The following is a 15,000-nucleotide window of genomic DNA, read 5'->3' on the forward strand; positions in this document are numbered from 1 at the left end:
TAGCTGTTATTTCTCATTCTTTCATACTTTCTTTTGTGTTTTGATCTTTTTTATTTCTGTCTCGTTTTCTGTTTTTCTGGGTGTTTTTTTTTTGGCGGGGAGAGGGGTAGGGATTTACTATGAATTATGAAGTATGAATTCTTGTTATTATTATTATTATTATTATTATTATTATTATTATTATTATTATTATTATTATTATTATTATTATTATTATTATTATTATTATTATTATTATTATTATTATTGTTATCGTCATTATAATTATTATATTATTATTATTATTATTATTATTATTATTATTATTATTATTATTATTATTATTATTATTATTATTATTATATTACCATCATCATCATCATCATCATCATCATCATCATCATCATCATCATCATCATTATTATTAGGATTATGATTATTATTATTATTATCATCATCATCATCATCATCATCATCATCATCATCATCATCATTGTTACGATGATGATGATGATGATGATGATGATGATGATGAGGAGGAGGAGGAGGAGGAGGAGGAGGAGGATGGTGATTATTATTATTATTATTATTATTATTATTATTATTATTATTATTATTATTATTGATATTCTTATTGTTATTATTATTACTTTTAATATTATATGTAAGGGAGCTTATAAGACTAGACCGATAATTAGATTTTCCGAGATTTTGTTTTAATTGCTTCACAGTCACATATGTATACCAATGATGCTGCCCAGATTGATATTCCCCATTAAACATGCAATTGACGTCACACTACTGCTATTAATTCTAGACAGCCAGTGGAATGATCAACTTTCAGCTCATCAATTTATCTAGTCTATAAACGATTAAGGTTACAAATTTATACTGAAAATTGCATTCATAGCCCATAAACATCGGACTCCAAAAACGGTTGTTTATTTTATTGAGGAGAATGAATAGTTTCTTAGAAAAGCTAAAATTTTATGTTTCTGTGTTTGTTTCTATTAAGTTCCAGCCACTTTCCACTTTCCGACTCGTGGTTTATTACCATATGGAGACGGTGGGACACAAAATAATGTTTTGTGTCTTACGTACCTTTCCATAATCACCTTCAGATCACTAAGTCGAACAGAAGTGACCGATTGTTGTCTATACGAACAAAAAGTGAAAGACACCTCCGATCCTTTTTACCTTACAGTTGCAGAATTTTTAATAAGGAAAATAATTTATAAATTTTGGTCTACGTCTGTTTTAACTTTGAAACTTGTTCTTTAATATTACTCCATACCCACAATTTTTTAAACATCAATTTATAAAATCGCTTACTACAACTTTTCTATTGACCTGTTTATTCTACATTACGTGCCATGTAATTTATACTATGTAATTTTTCTCAGTCAATTTACAATAGTATTACACAGTAACTAATTCTTAGCTTTTTACTAATCTTTTTTTTCTTATATGTTGACATCAATATACCTTTTCTAGATATTTATATCTTTACACTTTTATAATCTGTATGTCCCTTAATTTACATTATGTAATTATTCTTACAGCCTACAATATTATTATACTATATATACCTATTACCAAATTTTACTTTATCACATTATATTTACGTATATTATGTTTATGTATGTATCATTGTCGGCATTTTATACGTCTGTACAAAAATTTCCTTTTGGATGAATAAAGTACATTATTATTATCCACGAGAACAGTTCACAGTTCACTAGTTAGATCGAGTCGTGCAATGGACGCTCATCACAGCCGTCCGCCAAAGACCTCTCTCAACTAAAACTACTGGCACAGGACAGAGAGAAATGGAGAACCATCTCTATAGAAATCGTTAGATCCACTTAAACAAAAACAGTTCACGGCAAGCGCCATTAGGACTGCGACGCCTTATTATTATTATTATTATTATTATTATTATTATTATTATTATTATTATTATTATTATTATTATTATTATTATTATTATTATAACCACCTGGATAGCTGGATCCTCCGAGGAACCCCTTGTAAACATTAAAATTTCCCAATTAGAACTAGAGAGACAGCTTGCTGTAGCCCTGGCAGCTTTCATCTTCTATTTATGTTTTATATCGTACACACTAAACTGATCGTGAGTGTTTTATGACACGTGTCTTGAATGTTTCATAATATGAAACGAGTTGATGGAGTCTTATGGTTCAAAGTAAAATTGTCGACTGCCACTATTACCCTTTGTCGTGATTTTGTAAAGAAAAACAATACGAATTGAGCATAATGAATCTAATGAAATATATTTACTTGTAAAATTATGGATAGATATATTTTGTTTGATGATTTCTGTAAGGACAGGTCCGTTAGTCACATAGTTGAGAGAAGAGAGGTGTGATGCCAAACGAGTTTATGGCAAAATCCGAAAATCAGGGGACACAACTGTGAATGTTTATTTTAATTAGTTGGTTGTCCCCCTTTTACACAGGATGATCTTCCTGAACCGACAAAGGGACTTATTTGCGAGCCTGATCACTCAAATTGTTATGGGTCCATTGTTGTCATTGAAATACTCTCAAATATTGTCCATAACACCAAAATTAAATCGAGCCCATGATTAGTGTTCTGTTATAAGACTTGTCTATATGTGAACGTTGTCCTCAACCTAATACTAACTCACAAAATGTAATAAAAGTGTTCCGAATCTGAAATTGAATCTTTTCTAAATTTAAAACTTTTATTGTATAAATTAATGTATAATTCAGATCACTTAATGAGTGCTGGATGGCATTAGAATAGATGTATTCATCTGTCTGGCTGGCAAATCACACACATACACACACGCGCGCGCGCGCGCGCGCGTGAACCCCCCCCCCCCCCCCCCCCCCCCCCCCCCCCACACACACACACACAATAAGAAACGAGAATTTAACTTATAACGCGTTCTTTCTGTCGTTATCTATTTACCAAAAGGCAAAGCCACGAAAAAACGAATAGTTTTACCCAATCCCTGGTCTTCCGGACAACATGGCTGACACCTGTTGACATTGAGCTTCGGCTCAGTGGATAGTCTTATGTTTCCATTTATTCACTGTGTGGAATCTTTAATTTTTACCTGATGTGGACTAATCTTAATATTGGAACTTTTAACTTAAGATCTATTAAAAGTAACATTCGAAAGGAACAACTGTGTCAAGATTTAGAAAGTTATAAAATCGATGTTTGTGTTTACAAGAGACGAAGATCCAAGATGGCGTCGACCAAACAATAAATGGTCACAGACTGCTGTGCTTTGCTTCCAGTTCACCTCACTATGGTGGTGGATTTCTCATAAATAAAAACTGCAGGGATTTGACTAGTGACGAATGGAATGTTTCGGACAGAATATGTGTTCTTGAGCTTAAGTGTAAGATCAATTCAAGGAACCGGAATAACAATAACAAAGACGATCACGGTAAGAAGACGTTCACTATCTCAATCGTAAATGTTTATGCACCAACAAGTCAACGCGCAAAACAATACCCAGAGGAAACTGATAAATTTTACAAAGACCTAGACGATACACTGAACAAAATAGGAAATAAATCAATATTAATAATTGCTGGAGATTTTAATGCCAAAGTAGGAAAACGTCTCGACAGTGACACACTATGTTTAGGATCATACTGAAAAGGAAAACGTAACGATAACGGAGAAAAATTAGTCCAGTTTTGTGAACAGAGAAAACTTTTCATAACAAACAGTGCTTTCAACCACCCATCAAGACACCAGACAACATGGGTAGGACAAAGGAAAGACCAAACCCAAGACAAAATGATAACAATACACAACCAAATAGACTATATCATATGTCGACACCGCCATAAACACTACTCAACCAACTCGCGATCATACGGTGGTACACTGCTAACATCCGATCACAAACTTGTAAAAACGAATTTCAACATAAATGTGTACAGACAACGAAGACAGAAAGGTAAAACAGCAGTCAAAATAAACACGGCAAAAATAGTAAATGAGCGAGAATGTCGCATTCATTACCAATATGAACTTAACTCAAGTCTATGGAAAATAAAGCAAAACAGCAATCCAAACAATGAATGGAAAGAGACGCAAGCGGCAATGAAATATGCGGGGGAAGAAAGTGCAGGCTCTATTAATACAACTAAGAACAAACCAAATCGAACGCTTAACATCGCTATTAACGATCTATCGCGGCAACAAAAAGAACTTAGGATCAGGATACAGAACACGAAAGACTCGGAAGAAATAATAAACCTGAAAAAGGAACGAAACAAAATACTGCATTCAATTACAATAAAACACAGAAACGAGGAATTAGACAAAAAAGTGGAAGACATAGAAAAGTCCAAAAATAACGCATCGTCTATGTTCAAAGCGACGAAATCTCTGAACCGAAAACCATTCGAGAACCCAAAACTACAGGATAAATTTGGCAAACAGACAACAAATCCCAACGATATCCTTGACATTGTAACTGACCACTTCCAGCAGAAATTTCACAAACAGTCTCACAAATATCGCCCTTCTCAGGAAACCCTAGAGACCTAAACAACCGCATCACAACAACTGAAGTTAGAAATAGCATAAAGTGCCTAAACAATAACAGATCCCCAGGCGAAGATGAAATTCCCGCTGAATTGCTGAAATGCGGTACCCTCTCCTTGGATTTGAGCATTGCAAACATAATGAACAAAACATTCTCAACACACAAAGACTGGGACATAAACAGCGGTGTCCTAATCACAATACAAAAACCAGGAAAAACGAAAGGACCCGTAAACAACCTGCGCCCAATAACATTACTGAATACCATAAGAAAAACACTGTCAACTATTGTCCTCAACAGAATTAGACCGAAAATAGAAAAATATCTATCACATAGCCAAAGCGGGTTTCGCCAAGACCGAAGCACATCGGACGTTGTATGGACACATAAATGGTTGGCAGCAAAGGCACTCAAAGAAAACATATCCATAACAATAACCGGAATCGATATGTCCGCAGCCTTTGATACGATCGACAGAGGAAAACTTTTGGAGATACTAACAGACATAGTTGACGAAGACGAGCTCCGAATAATCCGATTTCTCCTCAGCAACACAAAGATACAACCAAGGATATACGGGGCCACAAAACAGACGCAGTTCGAAAGTAACATCGGGACCCCCCAAGGAGATAGTCTGAGCCCGATTCTGTTCACAATATACTTAGAACACGCTCTGAAAGAAGTTCGAAAAGTCATTCCAAAACCAACGACTCATATTGAGAATGCAATCCCTAGAGAAATCGCCTATGCAGATGATGTCGATTTTATTGGATCAACACCAGCAAATATAGACATCATACAAAATACCCTCATGAAATATAACCTCCAAGTCAATGCCAATAAAACCGAATTTACAACAATATCGAGGAACAAAGAGGAATGGAAAAGAACAAAGAAAGTCGGCTCACTAATTGGAGACACCGAGGATGTACAAAGAAGAAAACAGCTATCAAACGCCGCACTCAGCAAACTCACCAATGTATGGATTAGAGGTGACAAAATAAAGAGAAAAACCAAACTGAAACTGTACCGTGCTCTTGTAAAACCGGTACTTCTGTATAACTGCGGCACTTGGGCGTTGACAAAATCCGAAGAAGAACATCTGGATGCCTTCCATCGCACACAGCTAAGAAGGGTACTGGACATCAAATACCCAAAAAAGATCTCAAATGAATCACTCTATAAGATCACAAAAGAAAGACCAATCTCCCTTGACATTTTACAACAACGATGGCAACTTTTCGGTCACATACTACGCAGGGACAAAAACATACCAGCTAACCAAGCCATGTCGGGATACTTCCAAAAACACGGGAACCTTTTCAGAGGAAGACCGATCACAACACTCCCTGTGATCCTAAACAAAAACCTCACAACACTTGGGACAAAGCATTAGTCTCATAACGGCAGGGGACCTTGAAAATCTGAGAACCCTAGCAGAGGACCGGCAATATTGGAGACACCTCACACAGGAAATACTGGAAACAGCCAAGGCGACCCGATCTTTCGGTCGAGACGCGAAAGGCATCTAAGTCAAGTAAGTCAATCCCTGGTCATCATTGTACCTATCCCATGGCCTTGAGCTGCGAATTCCCGCCTTAACGATACCCGTCTGGTAACCAACTATATATTTGTTATTTGTATAGTATATCAATGTTAAGACAAAATGGTTGTCCTTTGGTTTAGTGACCCTTACCACACAACGCGACGATTTGCTTTGTTTACATTTTCTTTGAAGGTCGAGTTCTATGTCGTCAATAAATACCGGAGGCAAAAGACCTCGTCATTAGATCATTGCATAATCCCTTGGCCATTCACCGACGTGTACTTATTTGCAGGTATGATAACCAAAATTGTTATGGGCTCATTGTTATAATGGAAATACTCTCAGACCAGTGCAAAATGTTGTCCATGACAACAACATTAAACCAAGCCCATAATTGCGATCGGCCATCGGACCTGCTAATTTGTGCACCTAGTCATTAATTAACCCTATGGAAACGCACTGAGCATTTTTAGGATCACCTTTGATGTTGTTTTTTTAGAAAAGAAAGAGAAAAACCACAACAATGTGTGAACATGTTGATGAAATAAGAATGTAAGATTCTTGGAATCCTACGTAATGAATTTCGAACAAGTTCCAAAAGCTCCTGTTTGACATTGAGAACGCGAATTGGATTCAATAGTCTGATGTCACGTCGCCCAGCAACGGCGGCCATCGTGGTTCTAAACAATTTTGTCATATGTCTTGTGATCAGAATGTGTAAAAGTCAAAACATGATCAGATTTATAATATTTTTTCCCCTCTGGATACGCTTTTATGCTCGTCGGAGAAATATTCCATAATGGCGTCCGCCATTGTACCGATAGTTTAAAGCCAGTTACTAAGTTACCATGCGTCATTACGAGGGAAGTGACGTTACGACTGTTGAAGCGTATTGGGAACTAAATTATTTCGAACGCAGGATTTTAAGGATTTTATTATTATACTTCAATGACTTCACCTATATTAATTGTATCAAAAAGTCGTTTTTTTACAATGGTTGGTTCTAGAATTCAACGGTTCGACATTACGAATTATCGTCGTGGTCCGGATATCATTAGGCGTAAAAAATCGATTTTTAGTCAAATCGGATGACTGCCGAAAATAAAATAATTCTTGTACTGCTACGTTTTTTACTGAGGATAAGAAGGAGTCCCCGTAATAATTTTGCTATTACGCTATGGTAAAATACAAAACAGAACCAAAAAATACAAAACAGAACCAAAAGGTGTAATTTTAGACATGTGTGACCTATCGTATCAATACGAATAATGAATAGAAAAAGGACAATTCAATACTTTCTTGCCAATATAAATTTATATTTGCAAGTATTTTAAATATAACAACCTATATCATTAGACTCCTTTTAAGAGTACGAGATACGAGACTCTGGAAACCGGGCGTCCCATGTTGGACTGTATCCTGGTTTATCAGATATCGCCTGAACAATACACTTGTTTGTCGCAAAGTATTTTCCGCAAGATCTACCTTAAACTTACACTTATATTAGACAATAAATTCATTTTATTAATCTCTTTGTTATCCCAAATCAACATCTTGTCCTCGTAGTCTATTTTATAGGGGCATCAGCGCAGCGCAGCGCCACAAAGTTAGCTATACAATTTAAGTTACTTGCAAAAGGAAAAAAAACACGAAATGCTGAAATTGGGACTCAAACCTGGATCCCATGTACCACTGCATGCCTTAGTCACTTGACCATCTCGCCCTCTGCAATCAATGCCAAATCGATATGAAGTGGATTACAAAACATCGATATATCACAAACTTTATTCTGGGTTTCAACGTTCTACCAACTGAGCCATAGGACCTTTCTTCCTCTGTCAATTAACAATATATGAATGGTTATGTCAGACTGCGTTTATTTCTCTTACCTTCAAGGTAATCCGACATTGCCCAAATAGATGGGCGTAGTCTGGTCAAAACCAGACAAGGCAACTTTTGTAACGGTCACTGTGTGATGCGGTCATTAACACCATTATGTATAACTATATATTTTTGTCTTCGTTTCTATATCTGTTTGGGTTTTTTCATCAATGACGTACATCTCATTAAAGTTCTACCTATTTAGTTTTTATTGTTTGTTATTGCTTAACGTCAGCTGCTGGTTATTATTTATGGAGTTTTGCCAGTTTCATAGAAAGGCGTACTTAGCAAATCCTCAGATTTAAAGCTATCATTGAATAATGAGACGGAATGAGAAGCTAAACCTGTCTTAGTTTTGAGACGTTTTGAAAGTTGAGAGTCATTTTATGCGATTAATATTTGAAGCAAAAGTTTTCTGGCCAAAATGAAAAAAATATGTGTTATGCCGAAGTAAGTACGACGGAAATGTGTGCTTAATTTGAATCGTTCGTAGACAGTTTAATAAAAACTTAAATCGCAGGTTGGCTCAAGTGGTCCCGATAACTCAGTTGATAGAGCACTAGCTTCTCACGCAAAGTACTTTACGATAAACCAGCGTCCTATTCAAAGGGTAGCAAGCAATTGCTATTGTCCGTTTCGTGCTATAGTCCCGGGATTAACTCCTGCTTCATGGGCCTAATGGTTCTGAAGGAATGTTTTCTTAGCTCAAGACAACAACTACAAACACTTGAGTGACGTCAACTTTGGATTCTCTTTATTATTGTTACTTTAGCAATAGTAATTAATGGTCATCGAGTACTAACACTATGACTCAAGCAAGGCCGTCCCAGTCCCACATATTTCCAAATGGTAAATTGGCTTGGCATCGTGGCTGAGACATTGGCACGACTCCCGAGATAATAAAGTAAGGATTTTCCGTCTTTCGTAAGGTACCTTTTTTATATGTGTGTCCGATTTATCATCATCTGTGATTTGATACATGGAAAGCAGCCAAACAGTAACAGGCACTGTAATAATATTATTCTCTGATTAAAATTTTGCAAAACGTTTTCATTGAATTTGCTACTTTAAGCATAGATAGACTTTTATGTATACACTATATTATTATTTTATTATGTACAATATACCTTGCATTTTAATTCAGCTTATCAGATTTCAACACATTAAAGATGTTAATCTGAAATCTACAACGTAATTTGTATTTGGCATGAAAAGATACATATTTACTTCGCTACGTTTCAGGCAAGGTAAAAACAGCTTTTACGACGGATCTGAAAGGGTCCACATTAAAAGTAGTTAATTTATTTAATGAAGATTTATGTTCGATAAGCAATATTCTTATCCTTGATTGCCCAGACACACTTCTAATTGAAAATAAAAGGGTATTAGTTTAAGATTTCATCGTTTTGATAAATCAATCTTGTGTATGTAGGAAAGTTCGAACACATTTTTAAAAAACAACACAAATTTAAAAATTTGCCCAGAAAACTCGTCCTTCAAATCTTGATTGATTTAAATGACCCTCATCTTGGCAAAACTTCTCAAACCTGGGACTTCCCTGGGACTTCTCGAAGTCCTAGGTTTGAGAATGTTTACCAAGATAAGGGTCATTTAAATCGATCGATATTTGAAGGACGAGTTTTCTGGCCAAATTTTTAAATATGTGTTTTTCCAGAGTAAGGTAGATGAGTTATCAGACCTGCAATGTCCACGTCGATCTAAAATAAACTCTTTTCTTGAAGACTAGAGTATGCGACCAATCAAAAAAATCTCTTCATATATTATGTAGTAACCGTTTCTGTCAGATGCACAACTAATCCTGTTTATAAAGAGTTTAAGACATATCCCCGATGCCAGTAATGTGAACAATATGCGTGTGTGGAGTGCCATGAAAACGTCACATATCTCGCTACATGCCCAGCGATAAATAATATAAATATCATGAAATAAATAGAGCCAAGCTTGTATTGGTACCTGGCAGTATTCACAATGATATAACACTATATTTTTGATGTTAGTGTCGAAGGTGCTGCTGCTGCTGCTGTCGTCACTGTTACGACGAAGTGTTGGTATTAGAGTTGAACGGAAAGATTGAAGATCAAAGCATCGACGTCTCATATTAAAAGGTTTCTGTGAGGTTGCTGTGCTAGTTTTTGTTAAGATTTCAGGATGGAAAACTCTTCTGAGCCCGCGTATCAAGTGTCTGTGCCCGGCTAAGTTTCATTTGATGTTTGTTTATTATAGTTGATATTAATCGTGATAGTTGATTTTCATTTTTTATTTGCTGTTTGTGTGTGCTGGTGGTGGTGGCAGTATTATAAATATAAGGGAGAATAGCAGTGGTAGTAGTTGTTGTTGTAGTTGTAGCAGTAGTAGTAGTAGTAGTAGTAGTAGTAGTAGTAGTAGTAGTAGTAGTAGTAGTAGTAGTAGTAGTAGTAGTAGTTATTCTTGTTGTTGTAGTAGTAGTAGTAGTTGTTGTTGTAGTTGTTGTAGTAGTAGTTGTTGTTGTTGTTTGTTCGTTAGTTTGATTGTTGTGTTTGAATGTGATAATGATTTCGGAGGTGATGGTAATGATCGTAATTTCGATGATGGAAGATGGCGATGATGATGCTGATGATGATGATGTGATGATGATGATGATGATGATGACGATGATGATGATGATGATGATGATGCTGATGATGATGGTGGTGGTGGTGGTGGTGGTGGTGGTGGTGGCGTTGGTGGTGGTGGTGTTAGGAGTTAAAAATATTTACCAAAAAGTAGCATTAGAATGGTGTACTGTGATTATTCGAGCTGGACTGAATTGTTTGGTTATTTATTCCTTCATCAGTAGAAAGATGGTAACGTGACAGTTTGATATATTCTTTCAAAAAATGGCAACTTGTTAAAGCTCATGTTCTTCCACCACAACGGCCATCTGTCAAACAACTATCTACCTCTTTCAACAACATGAACACTTCGGTATTGATGTACCCATCACAATGGTAAGTAAATAGATGTCGGCTTCTGACATGGGAAGTTTTTGGATCAATTTTCTATTCTATTCGGGTCATTTAAAGGCGGCAAATCGACATAAAGCTAGGTGTAGTGATTTGCGAGTCTCGTAACCCAAATTATTTTGGCATCTTCGTAATAAATAATAAGAATAGTCTCAAACCCGTGCAAAATCTTGATGTTTTAATAACAATGATAAACTCATTATTCGGTTCTGTTATAAGACATGTAAAAATGTGTAACTCCAGGAATCAGACCTTTCTTTTTTATTATACCTAAAGCAGTAACATTTTTTTTAACTTGAGCTTTTATAATATAGTCCATTATCCACTAAACGTGCTCAAAACGCTTTACAAATAGTCCCCTATCCAACAGCAACACGTAACATGTAGAACGAGACATGACAATTTATTTTCCGACGGAGACAAAGCTGTTAACGACCAGCACGGTAAGAGAATGTGAGTAAAGAGCCTTTTCCTAGGACTCAACTGTGTGCGGCGAGGCTCGAACTCAGGATCCTCCGATCCGAAAGCGAGTGTTCTTGAAGTCATGCATTGGGAATTTTTAACGAATTCCCAATACCGCTGAAAGACCTTCGGGCGCGTATTGGGAACCATTTCGTAATTCCATATGCATGAGTTCAATAATATCATTATTGCACCCTCCAATGACCTTACCTATACTATTTCTATCAAAATAGATTCTTTTTTACAATGATTGGTTCTCGATTTGTTAAAATTTGAATTTACTTGAGTCTTTGCACAATGTCATCGGGTTTTTTTTTCTTTCAAGAATGAAACAATTTATTGTAGCCTATGCTATAATATTTGTTTCCCACTATGATTATTCACGACCTTTCACATTTAAAATCAGTCACCAGGCAAATAATGAGCCAACACATCGGATAGTTCAACAATCTCAAGGGTTAAGTCCATGCTTTGAATTATGAACACAAACTTCTTCACCCTTTATAACATTCAATTACAAAATAATCCACACATTCCCGTTTTGATCTATTACTTAAGCGATTTTAAATGTGAAAGGTAATAATTTGGCATCTTTTCCAACAATTGTTTTGGATTATCATTAAATACTATGGTAAGCTCGAGTAAGGCATTTGCGTTTCTTGTGAATGGTGGAAAGGCTGGGTAGATTGATGGATAGAAAGATGAAGGAAAATGAAAGGATAGAAGATTGGTTGACTTGACTTGACGTGCAACAATCCCAATATGTGAAAAATATACCCATAATAATTGAATGTTTAGTAGTCCTTCAGAGCCATAAGGCCCATGGAGCCGGAGTTTATCCCGGTTTCTATAGCGTGAAACGGACAATAGCAAATTCTTTGGGCTCGTTTAGTGGGTATTGCGCTATATAAATGCTCTAGTTTATTTTTTTATTTTTTTTAACAGAATAATTGCATCTTTTATCAATCCTGAAACGAGTTCCATTAATTCTTTCTAATGTTTTACGCCATAATTGGTGATTCCATCACTAAATATATGTATTGATGAATAGGTTTTTAATTGTTATATTTTGATTGCTCATGATGTAAATGATGATCATAGTTATGATCAATCATATCTGGGAATTTGTGACATGAACCTTATTTTCTACAGAACATATAAAGTTCATTGACCTAATTACTTTAACAAATATTATGTCATATAAATGGAATATGTTAATTGTTAAAATTCCAGGAAATATTGTTTTTCCATGATTAAACAGTAAAAAGAAGTGATAAGTCTTTGGCTGTGTTCGGGTTATTACCACACAGTCTATCTTTGGAACTCGTCTGATTGCCCCTGTATGTCTACGTGACCTGGTTAGAATTTCACACTCACCTGGAACAATTTTCTCTTCACACAAATATGACTCATCTGTTTGTTTTCGATTTTTAAATAAAATGTTCCAAGAATGTCGATTCTATGAAGATTTTTTAAATGTTATTTCCAGTGTTATTTTGTCTCTGATCATAACAATATTTTTATAGAAAGTTTACATTAGCTAGATGATGGACAGGTATGCAATATCGATGTTCCCGCTTATCTTTGAATTTTAAAAACTGTTAGTTCGTTGCCCTATGAACTGGGTACACATATTTGCAGGTTTGATGTCCGAACGCAACTTTAGGCCCCATCTAGAATTGTTGTAATAGACAATATGTCGCAGTTTTGTTTGAGAGCAGCTCCATTACGATAAACATCCATAAAAATTTTGGTTATCAGACTTGCAAACAAGTACTTCGCCTATGAATAAACTTCAGAAAACTTCAAGAGGATGCTTCCATTTTTAAGTTTGACTTCCATAGGAACGATAGGTGTAAGTCGGCTATAGGAGTGTCTTTAGCTGATTTTTTGCCCTACAATAACATTTCGCCCTTTTCATTTTGGCCTAGAAATCGATATCAATATATGAAGATGCTCCCCACCACCACCACCACCCCCCCTCCACTAACTGACGTTTCTAAGATCCATTGATCCATTCGTTTCCTGTAAACATACTTATTTACTAGTAGTAGTATGTGCGTTTTCAATCATTATATTTTAAAGTACAATCATTGTTTTTGAGCGCTATTCTTGATCACTAGATCTTGTGGAATTATTTTCAATTTGACAATAATTATAGATGGAAGACATCCATTGCTCATCATCACGATTCCATATTGATAGGTTCGCCTATCAACGTCACTACAATCAAATTTGAATTTCAAACAGTACAAGTGTCCGGTTTTACAACTTTCATTTACTAACATTCTTACATCATCCGTTTCTGGTATCACCAGTAACTTGTTCTAACCTAAGTCGAATGCGGGATGTGTGTCTTGCCCAGGGACATAACACTAAGCTGTGTTTTACGCTTAAGTAATAGATCAAAACGGGAATGTGTGGATTATTTTGTAATTGAATGTTATAAAGGGTGAAGAAGTTTGTGTTCATAATTCAAAGCATGGACTTAACCCTTGAGATTGTTGAACTATCCGATGTGTTGGCTCATTATTTGCCTGCAATTTATCACATCCCCAAATTAAATTCTCTTCATCTAAGGTAAGAAACTTGTTGGTAACACAAATGCATAATTTTCTTTCGAAAGGAAAGGATGTGTTTTGCTTTGTTGTCTAATATACTGATCGAAAAATCTATTACAAACAATGAAAACAACGATGCCGTACACGCATGAGATTTCAAACTCTGGAAAAAAAATAAGGCTGCAGCTTTTATATCAAAATGTGGGATAATATCTTAGAATCTAGTCTAGATTGGGTCAAAGAATGCGGCGCATCGTTTCTTACCTGGTCTGCAGCACGCTTACAAAACATCTTGTTTCCATTTTTACCAAAAACGTAATATTTTTATTTTAAATCTCAATGACCCCCCCCCCCCCCCCCCTCCCGCGCCGCTTCCTAATTGTCAAACATTGCTTCGCAATCTTGGGGCTAAGAATTCTTGACATGCAAGGGGGTCATCTTAAATCTTGAATAAATATCAATTTTAATCATTTCTAGTCAAATTAAAGACGCCGTTTTGTTATTGTATCGCAGTCTGTTCTGGTTTTCGTTGAGATCTCACGTGATATCATTTCCAAAATGTAAACCTTGTCGAGTGGTGAGTGCTGCTGCTTGGAACTTTTTTAAAAGGTATTATAACAGTATGTTTCGATGTGAACTTGTAAATATATTTTCGAACTTGATTTGTTGTCAATATAATGATATTTGTCAGAAGGAAAAGAGTGGGCTAAAGTTGTTCATATGCCTGTGTTTTAATAAAGTAAACAAGGATGGTTTAGATCTTGACTTCTAATCTGTAAGTAATCTGAAATTATTGCTGATGATTTTAAAGAATGGATTTTTACGAGAAAATTGAGTGTGTTGTAGTCAATAATATAATTTGGATTTTAGCGAGATGGCATTACAATACAAAATTTACTGAAATTTTTTAAGATGGAATGGTCTATCTTTGACAGGAAAAAAAAAACAGTCCACGGTATGAGTGTGAACAACAAAAAAACGTTTATAATACGAATCCGATTATGTTCT

The 15,000-nt window shown here is 35.6% G+C and overlaps 1 protein-coding gene across 24 annotated transcripts in view; it reads left to right on the forward strand.

Moving 5' to 3' along the window:
- LOC144968837 (E3 ubiquitin-protein ligase TRIM45-like) overlaps positions 1 to 15,000 on the forward strand; it is a 98,869-nt gene that overhangs the window by 49,173 nt on the left and 34,696 nt on the right. For 3 of the 24 annotated variants that reach the window (XR_013644668.1, XM_078907574.1, XM_078907569.1), the window contains exons 1-2: positions 9,831 to 10,093; positions 10,801 to 10,954. The exons of 14 other annotated variants lie outside the window; for them this stretch is intronic. Coding sequence is in view for 4 of the 10 variants with exons in the window: in XM_078907574.1 (XP_078763700.1) it covers positions 10,920 to 10,954 (35 nt within the window). In the remaining 6 variants the exon portion in view is untranslated. Of the gene's footprint in view, positions 1 to 9,830; positions 10,197 to 10,800; positions 10,955 to 14,561; positions 14,768 to 15,000 lie in introns of those variants that run through there. 7 more of the 24 variants (XR_013644669.1, XR_013644670.1, XM_078907571.1 and 4 more) reach the window with 7 other exon arrangements.

The sequence above is a fragment of the Berghia stephanieae genome, chromosome 3 (assembly GCF_034508935.2).
Source record: "Berghia stephanieae isolate SIO BIC M18660-M18661 chromosome 3, UCSD_Bste_1.3, whole genome shotgun sequence".
Lineage (NCBI taxonomy): Eukaryota > Metazoa > Mollusca > Gastropoda > Nudibranchia > Aeolidiidae > Berghia > Berghia stephanieae.